Source organism: Calidris pugnax, unplaced genomic scaffold, assembly GCF_001431845.1.
Source record: "Calidris pugnax isolate Ruff unplaced genomic scaffold, ASM143184v1 scaffold86, whole genome shotgun sequence".
Lineage (NCBI taxonomy): Eukaryota > Metazoa > Chordata > Aves > Charadriiformes > Scolopacidae > Calidris > Calidris pugnax.
Genome location: NW_015090843.1, coordinates 908,786 through 923,043, shown reverse-complemented (window position 1 = coordinate 923,043; position 14,258 = coordinate 908,786). Strand labels below are relative to the sequence as shown.

The 14,258-nt window shown below is 39.2% G+C and overlaps 1 protein-coding gene across 1 annotated transcript in view; it reads left to right on the top strand.

Moving 5' to 3' along the window:
- The window catches only part of LAMA2 (laminin subunit alpha 2), a 412,919-nt gene that overhangs the window by 177,167 nt on the left and 221,494 nt on the right, over window positions 1-14,258 (top strand). The window contains exons 11-12 of the mRNA XM_014942611.1: window positions 1,488-1,628; window positions 2,966-3,139. Coding sequence (XP_014798097.1) covers window positions 1,488-1,628; window positions 2,966-3,139 — 315 coding nt within the window. The remainder of the gene's footprint in view (window positions 1-1,487; window positions 1,629-2,965; window positions 3,140-14,258) is intronic.

The following is a 14,258-nucleotide window of genomic DNA, read 5'->3' as shown; positions in this document are numbered from 1 at the left end:
GGAAAAATGCTTCCCTTCTTTTAATCACATCTTTCAATTACATATGATGAGCTCTAAATTTACTAAAGATAGTTTTCTTGTAAAGGAAATTGACTGCTGAAAAACAGTTCTAACTGTAAGCAGCATAATGCAACAAAGTGGGCATTAGATTGTTATGTTCATCACATTGGTTGTGGTAAACTAATGTACAGAAAGGTGAGGAGCAAGTATAAATGCCTGTTTTATCACAGATTATCTTAGAGAGCTGTCTGGAGGTCAAAGTCTCATTTTTTGCATAATTTAAAACTGGACTGAACACAGCATTCAGAAATAAATGAGGCTGTAGAAACATTGCTTCATTGGCTGAAGGACAGGTTACATCTCCTGTCCAACCTCAAGTTTTATACATCTGTTACCCACTGGCTGCCTGCTCAGTAAAATTATACAGGTTTTACTCACTGATGAGGTTTGTGACTGCAGAGTAGGACAACTTTTCATCTAAACACATAGTTTTGCTTTGCAGTGCTCTTTTGTTGTACCCTTCTCACTCTGCACACCCCGAGCACGTCAGCAAGGTGTGTTCCAGCCTTTCTCCCCGTACCTCCACGTGCTGTACCCTGCTTTTTCCGACTTTGCTAGATCTTACCCAGGAGGTATCAGTTGGCTTTTGGTGAACTAACTTCAGAGCTGTGTGTTTCAAGCAATCACAGACTACACAGCGTGGGCAGGCTTTTTATAATGTGTTCATTCTCTGCTGATGTGGAGCCAACAATTTGGTCCTGTGTGCGTGCCGTAGAGCACCGTCTCTAGGATTAAAGAGACTGTGTATAACACTTTTGAAAAGGAGAGAATTTTCTGGGCTATCTTGGGAAAAAATATTGAATTACTAAGGCAGCACCATAGCGTGAACCTTTTGCAAGGTACTCCTTGTAGAAAAGCCAGCTTTCTCTTTGCCTATAGGACAAATTGATGTATTGTGTGAGCTGGCAGGACTTAATGCACAACGTTAAGCTTTCCCTGAAAAATGTAATTAACAAATGCTAAGTTTAGAATTCTTCGTATAGGTTTAGTGCCTGGCTTTCTGCAGGGGAAGAGTGTGCAGCTCTGGCTGGCAAACACACGTAGTCATGGGAAGGAGAAATACAGCCCTTTGAACACTTGGATTTAGCCTGAGTTCAGCTATTGATGATAGACCACTGAAAATTGGCTGTGCTGAATGGTTGGTACAACTAATAATGTGTACCTGGAGTTTGCATCAGATTTTATCAGCCATGCCAAAACCCACAGTTGTTGAGGCTGCAATATTCTGTCCCATCCTGCCTTCCCTCCTCATATGCTCAAGTGTAAAGGAGAGAAATTAGATTATTCCCCGAAATCAGGTGTGTCCGTTCATGTAGAAGAACAATTGAAACTCTTACAATGTCCAAATACTGTGTCCTGTGATTTACATGCAGAGTATAAAGTATAATCTATGACAACTGAAGTAATTTTCTAATGTGCATTTCCAGGAACATGTTGAAGGAGAAAACTGTGATCGTTGCAAACCAGGTTTCTTCAATCTGCAGCAAAATAATCCCAAAGGCTGTGAGGAATGTTTCTGCTCTGGGAAAACAGATGTCTGCACACACTCTCACCTTACCTACGGAAATGTAAGAGAAATCATACCACATCAGCACGTCGTTGGGTTTGTGTTTCTGCTGTTGTCACTGTCTCTTGTCACCAGAGCGCGTCTTCTAAAATGTTCTTTTATGCCCCATATATTTTTCATTTATGCAAAAGAAGCTTTGGTTCTCTTCATTGTGAGAAAGCTCTGCAAAAGTGCAGTTGAACAGTGAGAAGTGCAAAAGAAATTATAACAGTAAAAATGAAGCTGTGTGCCTAAACACAGTCCTGGAACGTGTGTACATGATCAGTCCTGAGTTAAATGCAACGTATCCATAGGGCAACCTCTTTTCCAGGTCATTATTAAATGAAATACTTAAGAATTTTGAAACTTTAAATGTACAACACACGTTTTATGTAAGAAAAAGGGGGGATTTTGAGTGAATTTCTTGTGCCTACTGTATTCCTAGGAAAGGGTATGAACCGGAGATGAACCTACTGCTCTTATTTGTGCTGTAGAAAAATGTCTTTAGCCTGCAAATGTACTCTCAACTTTAAACTAGTTCTCCAAGCTCAAGCACTGGTCCCACTGTAACGGATGTAAGCTACATAGACAAGTCTGTAGATTGAGTTTGGGAAATGCCTTCCAGGTCTACGAGCTCCCTGGTTTGGCTGTATTGGTATGCTGAAAGTCTGCAAATAAAATCATATATGCCTAGTGTGCTCACTTACATGCCAGCAGCTGGAAAGTGTTCCATCCCACGGCTGAGCTAATTTATTGTTCTGCTTGTATCCAGGCTCCAGAAGCCTTCCTTGTTTGAACAGTGTGCTCTTCTCTGGTGATTCATTTCTAGTTATGGGGTTTCAGAAATCCAAGTTCTGGTGCTTTGCAGCTTTGCTTTGGCTTTCCGAAAAATGTATATTTATATTTATAAGTTGTAAGGCTTTAGAATTACAAATCATTATAAATTATGCTGTCTAAAAAAAAAATCTGAAAATATATATCCATTTGTCAGCTCATCTTCTGTACCCTCTGTGACTAATATTATTTATTGAAAACTTGTATAATATTTGCAGATATTCTTATGCATATGTTTGTACAATAGAATTTCCTGCTCGCTGTGGACCATATAAAGCAGGGAAAGCATATACTTGCAATTACTTCAAGCTACTCAGAAGTTATAAATCCCAGTCTCATACAATAAGAGGAATTTTTGCTGGTATTAATTTGTTGTTTCCTTTGTTTCTAAACTGCTATTATTCATATAGACTAAATCAGTTTTTTAAAATAGATGAATGAGAGGATGTGACTGTTGAAATTACTGATTTCCTGCTTGTCATTTTAATGTGGGATTTTTTTGGTGGGTTTTTTCTGTCATTATAGATAGAAGACATGAATGGCTGGTATCTGACTGACTTAGCAGGTCTCATCAGAGTAACCCCCGAGCTCAAGAGATTCGATGGGCATCAACAATTTAGCATCAGCGACGCGGCTGCGCGAAAAGTCCTGCCACAGACTTATTACTGGAGCGCACCCAGCTCCTACTTGGGCAACAAAGTAAGTGCAGATGGTACTTTCCAAAACGCTAATTTGATTTATTGAAAAAAGAAGACTTTGAAGAGGGAGGAGAACTGAGGGAAGGTTAAGTTGGATGGCTGTTTGACCAGCAAAATTGCCGAAAGGAATGAGGCATGTGGAGTATCCTTGGGAGGCAAAAAGTTAAGTAGGGAAAAATAACTCAGTATCCTTGAGCCCTCTTCAGGCTCCTGCTGTCAGGTATTACAGAAGCCTATATAGTTTGCAGCCTTGTTTTTTTGAATGAATTAGCTGGTGTGTGGTTCAGCTTGTCCTGTTCTCTTCCCACCTTGTCCTCAGCTTTGAAAACCAGTTCCCTCGTCTGCTTTGCAGAGATGCAAGTTGTGTATCAGATGTTGTGGGGGTGTGTTACAAAACTTTAATGTTTGGCAAGAAACTTGTGTCTGTGTGTAGCTCTCTGCCCTAGAACTCGGAAAATGCTGTTGTGAGCTCTGTGCCAGTTCTGGTGCATGAATTTATCCAAGTCTGCATGTGCCCATGTGTGCTTCTACACATATATTCATGTCCTGCAGGTTAATACCAAATATTAGCTTTCTAAAGTCTTGGATGCTTTAGTGGTCTGACTATGAGGCTTCTCACCCATTAGACTTTCTGCCATCATACGTGATACTTCCATGAAAATCTCATATATTTTTTTCAGAGAGTAGAATTGAGGACTGAATGTGTCCTAAACGTGAAGGCAGCTAAACAGCTTTCCATTTACCCTAAACCCGATCATGCTAAAACTTATCAGAAATGCTAACGTTAATACACTTGAGCACATTTTCCTCTGTAGTCTCTTCAGGCTAGTCAAACTCTTATTTATTTATTTTCTTCCTGCTGGCTGAAAATCAACGTGACAGAAGGTAAGTGAGCATGTTGAAACTCAATAGCATCATTCCAAAGAATTGGGCATCCTGTTCACGGCTATAAATTGTTAAAGATAGTCAGGCTCATTTAGCTGGGCAAGGGAGAGAGTTTCTTCTATAATCTTCCCTGAGATATGAACAGATACTTTTCCAGACAGCATTTCATCCTGCTTCTATTCAGTGAGCAAAATAATGGTAAGAATGTGCACAAATTATTTGAACGTGGAAGATATTTTTTTTCAGTGTAATTTGGAGGTCCTTTGTGGTTACTGTCAGATAGCTCTGTATGAATAAAGCAATTTGCCTTAATAACTGAACCATATAAATTTTTGATACTACAATAATACTGAAAGCACTCACAAATTACCACAGTACATCTTAACTGTCATGTTGCATCACGTAAATTAGAGTCATAATGACATGCTTAGGCCATATGATTTATGCTACAGAAAGGGAAGTGGAAATAGAATATTGAGAGTCCTTATTTGTAAACTCAATAAAACATTTCTCTGAATAGCTGAAACTGGATAAAACCAAATAGCTGAAACTGGATAAAACCATCCTTTCTGGAGAGTGATTGCTAGCTGTGTTACAGCAGAATAATTGGTATCTCAGAGTAGGCAAGCTTCCTGAAGAATTTTTTGTCTTAGGAAATACAGAGAACAATTTAGGAAATCTGATATCTAGATGTACGTTACATAAACATTGTGTCACAGAAAACTGCCTTTCCTTTTTATTCTTAAAATTATTGCTCTTAAGTGCTAATCCCCAGAATTAAATTGAGTAACAAAAGGTAGTAACCACCTTGCATTTCCGAGTTTTCAAATATAGCTCAAAAGCCTTATTTAAAATAATTCTTTTAATATAAAGTTGGTATGTTGTGCATATGCCTCCACAATGTTGATTGCCATATGTGTGCTATCTGCTTGTTTTATATCCATCTCCACATGCTTCTTTTGGATGAAAAAAGTGTTATAAATAGGATGTTCCTGAGTGTGCAGCGTGTAGCTTTTTCCTTTTTGTGTAAATCTGGGTGACACTGGGCTACACGATACTGGTCTTTGTGACACTAAGGAGATTATATTATAAATAACAAGAGGCTGCAGGTAGTGGGTGCAGGATTCTTGTTTATGTCAGACTAGGACAAGAACGTAAGCAAATTACTTTAACATCAACTTTTAGGCTTCCAAATATATCTGCTGCGGCAAGAACGTAAGCAAATTACTTTAACATCACCATATCCTTTTAGGCTTCCAAATATATCTGCTGCTACCAAAACTTAAACTTCTTTGTGCAGATACAGCTAATTTTTTTAGAAGCCCAATATTTTACCTGTCTGATTATATAGTATGTGTTTGAGCTGAAAAATTGAACACTGTTTTTGATGCAGAATCTGGAGGAATGCAGAATCTGGAGAAATTTAATTTCTAGAAATAAAATATCTAGTGGATACTTTGGGAGATTTCAAATGGCTAGTATTCAGGTTTTAGTAGATATCATAAAAGAGTTTATCTTCTTCCCTGCCTACCTTATCATAGCCTACTGAACTAAGGATTGCAGCAATCACAGCATCTTGTGATCTGCTAGAGCTCCTAGTTATTGACAAATTGTCTTATTCTATCAACCCTAATTACATTTTAGGTATTTGAAAACCCCATTTGTTTTTTCTTAGCAGTTTCTTAATTTGTTTTGACAATGGGTCCATAAGTTTATTTTGCTAAAATGTTTTATCAATTTGTCTGAAAGTGTTACGAGTTCTGGTAATGTTTGATCAGAACACTGAAAGGAAAGTATGAAATTAATGAAAAATTAGATACCGAACTCAGCAGGACGATGTGAAACACTTGTTTCTCTACAGTGGGTGTGGAAGGGTTCGGTGTCCATGCTGTTTCAGAAGTCTGACAGCCTGAATGTCCTTTGACATCCTCTTTTCCTTTGACATCTTGGCAAAAAGCAATTTGATCATTTGTGTGCTGAGTAGAAGCCATTTATGATTAGCCGAAAGAAAACATGATACGGAGTGTATCTAAATAAACATATGACCCCCCCATGACACACACACACAAGGAGCAGCTGAGGCCACTTGAGTTTCCATGAGAAAACACCCATCTTTGGGTAGAGAAAGTCTCTCTTCTTTATTTTCTTTCTGCTGCTGCAAATTTTATGTTCCTTTCTTTGCTAAGGGCCAGCTTTGACCACGAAGGTGAAGCTTTACCCTGCCTCTTTCAGCTGGTCAGGACATTGCCCTTGTCAGCAGCCACAGCTTCGTTTAGCCCATCCTGGAATCCACATCTCTGAACATCATTAGGTCTCAACACCTAGCAGTTATATAGAAAATAACTCCTTCTAACTGGGTTTTGAGCAGATATTAGTGCTGCTGTTACTTAGACTGCAAATGACATGAGAGAAGACCTAAAACACCTCTTCTCAAAACCACTATTTGCTTACTGGCAGATTTTACCCAAATTGAGAAGTTTCTTGCTTCAAATGTTGTTTTACAGGAGTTGTTTGAGCTAGTTGTACAGCACCATCCCATTCAGTGTAAGGGAAGGTAATGTAGTTAGGTCCTTCATGAAGTCAGAGTGTGTTGAAAATTAAAGCAAAAGATGCTTGAATAAAAGGCTTTGTTATCTCTCAGAAAAATTCTGGCACATGATGTTTGTCAATGGCATGGAGTTAGGCAGCTTGTTCTTGCTCTGCCCTCTAGTTAAAACCAAGACCACAGCTGAAAGTTTCACTGAATTTCACTGAATTTTTAGAGTTGGAAGGGACCACAGAGATCATCTAGTCCAACTCCTCCTGCTAAAGCAGGACCACCTTTCGTGTAGAGTCTGTGCACACAGAAGAGGAAAGGACGTCTTTGACTTAACACTGTCACTTCATTTATTTTGCCTGTTCTTTTATAATTAGCTGTGTAACTTATTTGCTGAATTCCAAAAGTCAGTGTTTCGAGTCCAGAAGTGAAGACACTGTAATAAGCCTATAGTCAATATGTACAAACTTTAAAAATCTATCAGTCTTTAAAAGTACTCTACTTCGGAAAGCTAAAGATTGGGATGGAGTGAGCAGTTTGTTTTGTGAGATATTATCTATTGCAGACTGCCCAGAATACCTCATAGGAGTAAATATTGAATTATAAAATAATCATAAGCTACGTCCTTGTGCCTTTTATGTTTATTTCCTTCCATTTATTTTCATTTCTCAGGCAATTCTGATGCAAAAGGCAGAATAATGCAAAGCGAATCGCAGGCTGCTGCTCCCAGAGGGGAGGGAGGGAGTTGAAACCCAAAACATAAAGAAGCGTAAATAATACAATAATCAGCTGGAACAGAAATGCCAGGATCAATTGTCCTAAATTATTAATGCATCTAAATCCAGAAAGCTTCATCTAGTATTGTCATGGTTTCAGATCTCCAGACTTCCTTGTTCCTGGGACATGATGGAGTTAGATAGATCTACAGCTCTTTTTCTTGCTTTTACTGCCTGCCTCAAAAAGGAGACCGATCTGACTTAACACCTTTTTGTATAAACGGATGAGATGCAAATTGAATTCTTGTTGGAAGTTACTTTTTCCTACCATCAGTTTGTTTTGAAATTCATTGGCCTCATGAAAAGCAGGGAGTGACCTCGCCTACATAATTCCAACGCACAGCTGTGTCTTAGATTTAACCAGAGGGCTGATTTTTGAGCCTGTGTCTGTATTGCTTTTATTGTGAGGGAGGCGAAGCAATGAGACTTAGGTGGGCTGATGTGAGCTCTCTCTCTGCACATTTATAAGGTGCTTAGGCCCCCCTGTAGAAGGTTTGATTCCCCAGTCCAGATGGGTTGGCCAACTCTAAGCAGGCCACAATAACGGCAGTGCTTGGAGTACCTGCTGCCTATCTGAGGGATTTTTCCACAGTGACAGTAAGGCCAGGACTTCATGAGGAATTTGCCTTTTTTTATACCTCTAAAATGAGTTTGAACCCCAGATTTGAGTGTGTAACAACATCTCCAAGCTCCCAAAGAAAACAGGATGGAGTTGTAACAACATCTCCAAGCTCCCAAAGAAAACGGGATGGAGTAGGGAATGTGATCTTCAAGTACAAGGCCTAAAATATAAGAAACAATTTTGTAAGGACACTTACTGGTGACAGGAAAGCTATATGCATGTTATCCATACTTGTAAAAGAATCAGTAATAGGCATGAGCAGCACATAATCTGCAAGAAATCTCCATTGAGTGTAATACCCCTGAAGTTATTCACAGTTGCTGCAGATCCTTGGATTTTTTAAGTAGTGTCAACAGCCAACACATGGCAGAAAATTAAAATGATTGTTTTTGAACCTAAGGAAAAATATCTTTCGTAGAGACAGCTACGTCAGCATCTTTCGTCTTTCATATATGAATGAATTCTTCTGATAAAAAGCTGGTTTAGTTTATTGATATACTTTTATTTTTATTTTTTAATACATAAAGCTTAAACTAATATAAGTAATGTAGCTTTCAAAATTGCAATCTAAATTGCCTTGACTGAAATTAAGTCACCATGGTAATCAGACTCAGTCAACAGTATGAAGGTGTCTTCAACTTAGACCAAATGTGCGGTTTATTTTATTAGCTCTTACTTCACTACAGCTTCTAAAAATTGAGATAATGGCCAAGTTCAGATACTGAACGGATGAGGCAAACAGAGCAGGAATACAAGTGAAGAGCAAAACATTTTAAAGATTGGAACCACAGCTGACTGATGCTTCCTTTAAGTTTACTTAATTAACGACAGAACGAGAGGGAACGGCTTCAAGCTCCAACAGGGCAGGTTTAGACTGAACATTAGGAAGGAATTTTTCACAGAGAGAGTGGTCGGGCATTGGAACAGGCTGCCCAGGGAGGGGGTGGAGTCACCATCCCTGGCTGTGTTTAAGGGCCGTTTAGATGCAGTGCTGAGGGACATGGTGTAGGGGAGGACTTTGTAGAGTAGGGGAGATGGTTGGACTCGATGATCCCAAGGGTCTCTTCCAACCTCAATGATTCTATGATTCTGTGATTCTAATTTGTGTTAAATGATTGGGTTTAGATTCTTTATCTTTGCTGAAAGATGCTCTCCCTGTGGCACCACGGAACGAGGCAGGGATGGGTCTCTGCGTTCTTTCCCAGTTGTGGCCAGACAAATTTTGCTTGATCCCCAGTACAAACTGGAACAATATCAGGACTGTCCTATTTGGGATCCAGCTGCCAATGACTGTAAAGAACCACCAAGACAGGAGTAAATTTTGCACACTTTGTTCCTCATTAATGCTTTTAATCATGTTTGGGTAGCCTGGTGGGACAGGTCAAGTGCAGCTGCTACTGGGAGTGCAAGGAGAGCTAAGGATGCCCAGCAGACTGTGATGGCCTCCTTGCACCTTGGAAATGAGTAGAAACAGGGCTCAGAATCTGGCTAGCCGAGATGAGAGACTGCAGTATTTCATGTACCCCACGATACATTTAATTTCTTTGTGCTAAAATCATTTTATACTACTGTAGAGAAAAGAGGAAATTTATTGTTGGTGAAATTATTTCATAAATCTCAAGTGTCCTTCGCATTACCTGCTTACCCAATCTGCCTTGAAGGCAAGGGTTTTAATCAATAGTGGCAGTTGAAAAATGGAGAAACAAGCAGGAAATAAAGTAGTTTCACAAAAGAAGGGACGTGAATGCTAGAGAGAGAATACTGAGGGGTGCTAGGAAATAATGGAGAAGAAAGTAAATTGGGAAATGCTTGCCAGATCGAAAAGTTTTACTCTTCTTATCTCTGGTCCCCAATACTAAAATACTGAAGGGTCCAACAAAGCAGAAGAAAAAACATCTTTGACTTGGAAAGAACGAATGTATCTGGTGATTTGTACTGAGGGCTAATCGACATGCAAAGAAGCACAATGATGGTGATCTCTGAGACAGAGATGGCTAAATTGAACAGGGGTTACTGGAGACTGCAAAGGAAATTGATGCAGTTTATGAAAGGGAGGATGCACGGGGTTTTGTTCCTCTTGTACCTTCCATTGCATGCGAAGTGCTTCTCTAGCAAATAAACATTTGCTTTGAAAATTCCGTTTGGAGATCCTTGCTGATCACAGGGTACCTGCAACTAATGGGTTCAGTGGGGTTTTACTCAACTTACCCACTTGCATTAATCAGACAGAATTTATAGTCCAGACATCTAGTTGATGCTGGGTGACGCAGGAGTGTGATGAGGGAATCTATGCCTGTCACCAAAAGGTTACAAATAAGAGCTCCTGAAAGGTCAGTCTCAAAATATGAGAGCCACAAAGAGGTAGTGTGCATTCCAGTTTCCAGATTTCCCTTCCTGAGTATTTGTGTTTCCATTTCTGTTTGATTTACCTGCTCCCCGCACCCCCCTTCCCTCCCCCCCATTTTCTTTAAAGGTAAATGAATTACAAAAACTTGAAGTAGGACGTAGTTGAAATTGTTGAGTTTATAACTCATTAGTAAAACTGCATGATGCCACTGAGCTTTAGTTTGGGAATTTTGTGGGGTTCAGCTTTTGCTTTCCACATCAAAAAGGCAGTATGCAAAAGGACAGAAATACTGAGAATTTCTGATGGTGCACAAGGAAAGCAGCTTTTTCTGCAAACCATTTGTTGTACTTTCAGTCTGCATGGTACTGTTTTTGGGGTCTGACGTGCTCAGGAGCATCTGACACTCTCAAAATGTTCTTGACGTGCAGCTTCTCTACAAGATGGATAAATTCCATTATTTCCATTTTACATGCAGGAATTAGCATTGCTCTTCTTGTCTGTCTTCAGAAACTAAGTTTTGGTGCCTGAACTTGATTGACTAACTTCACCTTGTGTCATTGAGAAGTTTTAAGACCAAACCAGCACCCAAATCCAGGTGCCCAAATCCAAGCGCTAGTCACCTGTGTACAGATGCATGTGAATTTATGTGACACATGAATTTGGGCGTCAGGTGAATTTTTGATCAGCTCATAGGTCTGAGAGACCAGATCCATGTAACTTTGTTAATGGCATTTTACATCCATTATTATTAACAAAAAGGTTGTAGATTTTTATGATGAGAAGGCTGAGGGGGGATCTGATCAACACCTATAATTAAAGGATGGGTGTCAGGAGGATGGGGCCAGTCTTTTTTTCAGTGGTGCCCAGGGACAGGACAAGAGGGAATGGGCACAAACTGGAACATGGGAAGTTCTACCTAAACATGAGGAGGAACTTCTTTGCTGTGAGGGTGGCAGAGCCCTGGCAGAGGCTGCCCAGAGAGGTGGTGGAGTCTCCATCTCTGGAGACATTCAAACCCACCTGGACACGTTCCTGTGGGACCTGCTCTAGGTGGACCTGCTCTGTCAGGGGGTTGGACTGGATGATCTCCAGAGGTCTCCCTTCCAACCCTATATCATTCTGGGATTCTACGAAAGTAGCAGAATAGTGATCAGAAGCTTGAATTACTGGTTTAGTTCTAACTTCTCTTTTCATGGAATCATTATTCTAAACATTTTAATATTGTGAGTGACTTGTGCTTTGATCCAATATCTGAGTAGAGTGTGAAGCATCCTTTAAATCCTAGGTCTTGTGTCTCATGTACACTATTCCCTCTCTCTCATCTACCCTGTCATTACCTGATTGCTAAAGATTTCTGAATGGACCCATAGTGCTTCGTTAAATCTCTAGAAGGCAAAATGAACTCCAGCACTTTACGTTCCTATTAAGTTTATGTAGTGTAAGCTGATCTTTAGCAGGAGAGAATGATGGGGGCAAAGATTTTATTTTCCAGAGAGAGACTCCAGCTAACTACAACCGATTTCTTTAGAAAGCAAACATCATTGGAAATTTTAAATATTCAGTAAGTTTCTAGAAGTGAGGGTTACCCTAACTACACGATAAATTTGCCTTTGTCTTCCTGGCTCCAAGAGACAAAAGGGTTAAGAGCAGATATTTGCCATATGGAAGGAATAATCATGTGCTAGAGCCCCAGCCTGAACTGTGATGAATTATTAACCAAGCGGTTTGTTGGGTGATTGAATATTACCTGCAAAGCGCCGCTCCTCTCCTTGAGGCACATCCAGAGCTGACTGAATGGAGCCAATTAGACTGACTGTCTCTTCAATGAGTTGTGACCTATCAATGGTAATAGCTTATTATGATGATAAATGAACCCATCTCTCAAGCTGCAGCCTGAGTGCACACTTGAGCAGCTTCCCTGGATCGTGGGGCCATTACCCTTCAACTGCAGATTGACGGGAGCGACGGGGATGAGAGCAGACACCATGCATGAGCAGACAGGGATGATTGTTTTACCCAAATGAATATATTTGCACTTATTTTTGATGAGGTTGTTTCGTGGGTTTGGGTGGTTGTTTTTTTTAATAGGCCTGCCCGAACATTCCATATTTTGCTGGAAGTACCCAACGTTTCTCCCACTCTGTGTGTTACCCCCCCGTCTCCTGAGATGGCTGGATGAGTTTCTGATTGGTATCTACATGGCTTCTCAGTCTCAGAGGCACTCTGAATTGTGATAAAGGAGAATTCTTGTTTCTAATTGAAGAGTTTGTTTTATTTGTTTGGCCCTCTTAGCCCTATCAATTTATTTTCCAGAGGTAATTTCCTCAGAAAAATAAGCAAGATAGAGGAACAGTAACATTACCGATATTTTTCATTATTTTATTATAAGCTTTTGAAACCTTTAAGTATCAGATATCATTAAATACTTAGAACACTTCCAGACCAATTCCTTGGTTAGTTTAACTCTTTCTGGAGACAGGAAAAGTTTCCCCAGGGAAGGCAGTTGTTTTAATAAATTTCTGTGTCAGTTTTCTTCTCGGCTTTTTTGGGGTCTCTCCTCACACCCCCCATGCGCCCAAGTTAAGGATTTCACTGTAGTTTATTAACTAAAAATAACAGTGCCAGAGACACATCCCTTCAATTTACTGTCCCAAAATAAGATTTCGGTTATGAATCAATTTTTAAAATGAAATTGCATAAGGGAAATGGCTTTATATATTCCTAAACCTCATCTCAGTTATCCATAAGACAGGTACAGTCTATGGATAGTATTCACTGTATAATTATAGCAATATCAGTGGATATAAATACCATGAATAGTAATCCATAGTTTTCCATCAATATTGTATCTTCCATGCTCCAGAAAACCATAGCACACTATTTCATTTACTTTGAAGTTTTTTTTAAGCTCAGATGATCAAAGTTTGTTGTATTATGGAGGAACTTTTTCTTCTTAAGGTAATTTAAATTAAATGCAACAATATAGAGCTATACATACATCTAGTCATTTTAAATGTTTGGCAAGTTAAAAAACCAGATGGAAAAGTAAGAAAAAAAAAATTAAAATGAAAACTAATAGATCAGTATTCTGTTGTCATTAGCTATGGAAACAAGATTTCCTAATTTAATAAGCCCAGGCAGTCTAAACTAATAAAACTGGTGGACTGAAACTGCATTTTTTAAGCTACAAAGTAGATTTGTAACAACAGATGCCTTTAAAGCTAATCAAATAAATAGATGCATTGTTTGGTCAGCTGTGTCTTATTAGTTAAATGTGTGAGCTAATTCTGTTTAGTCTCCTGTGATGAAAAGTCCTTTTGAAAAAGAACTTTCTACAGTTTTGTTGCTGAGATGCATTTTATGGGATGCACAGGCCAATAAATCAGTCTTCCCTTTTTTAGATGATGTATTAGTTCAGTTTAGGTGGATGCACTGAAATCCAATTTTGTCACTGTCCCGTGTCTTTTGTTTTTTGTCAAATACATGATAGATATCTGTTAGAATACAAATAGCTTTATACATTTGTCTCATCTGTTGAACAAAATTATAACTGTATGGCACAAAGGATGCAATAGATAAAATGAGATCAAAAAACCGTAGAAACGAATATAGGAATGATCAAGGCAACCTTTCTTAAGCAAACCTCAAGCTTTTATATTAAAGCTGGATGCCTGTTCTTCCTTAAAATACTGGCTTGGCTTTTTCCACCAAACATTTTCAAATTTTCTATTAGAAAAATTGTGGTGAAAGACTTTGTTTCAGATTTTGGACTGTGGCATTGCCAGATCAAACCTTCTGAGTCTGCCTGGCATGAACGGAGGTTTGCTGAGCTACTCCAGAGTGCCTTTGGGGGTCCATCACTCATCTTCTTTTGTTACTGAAAAGGGGCTAGCAGTACTAGAAAAGATTTTACATTAGGTAACAAACAAGCAACTCAAAAATCTCTTCTTCCCA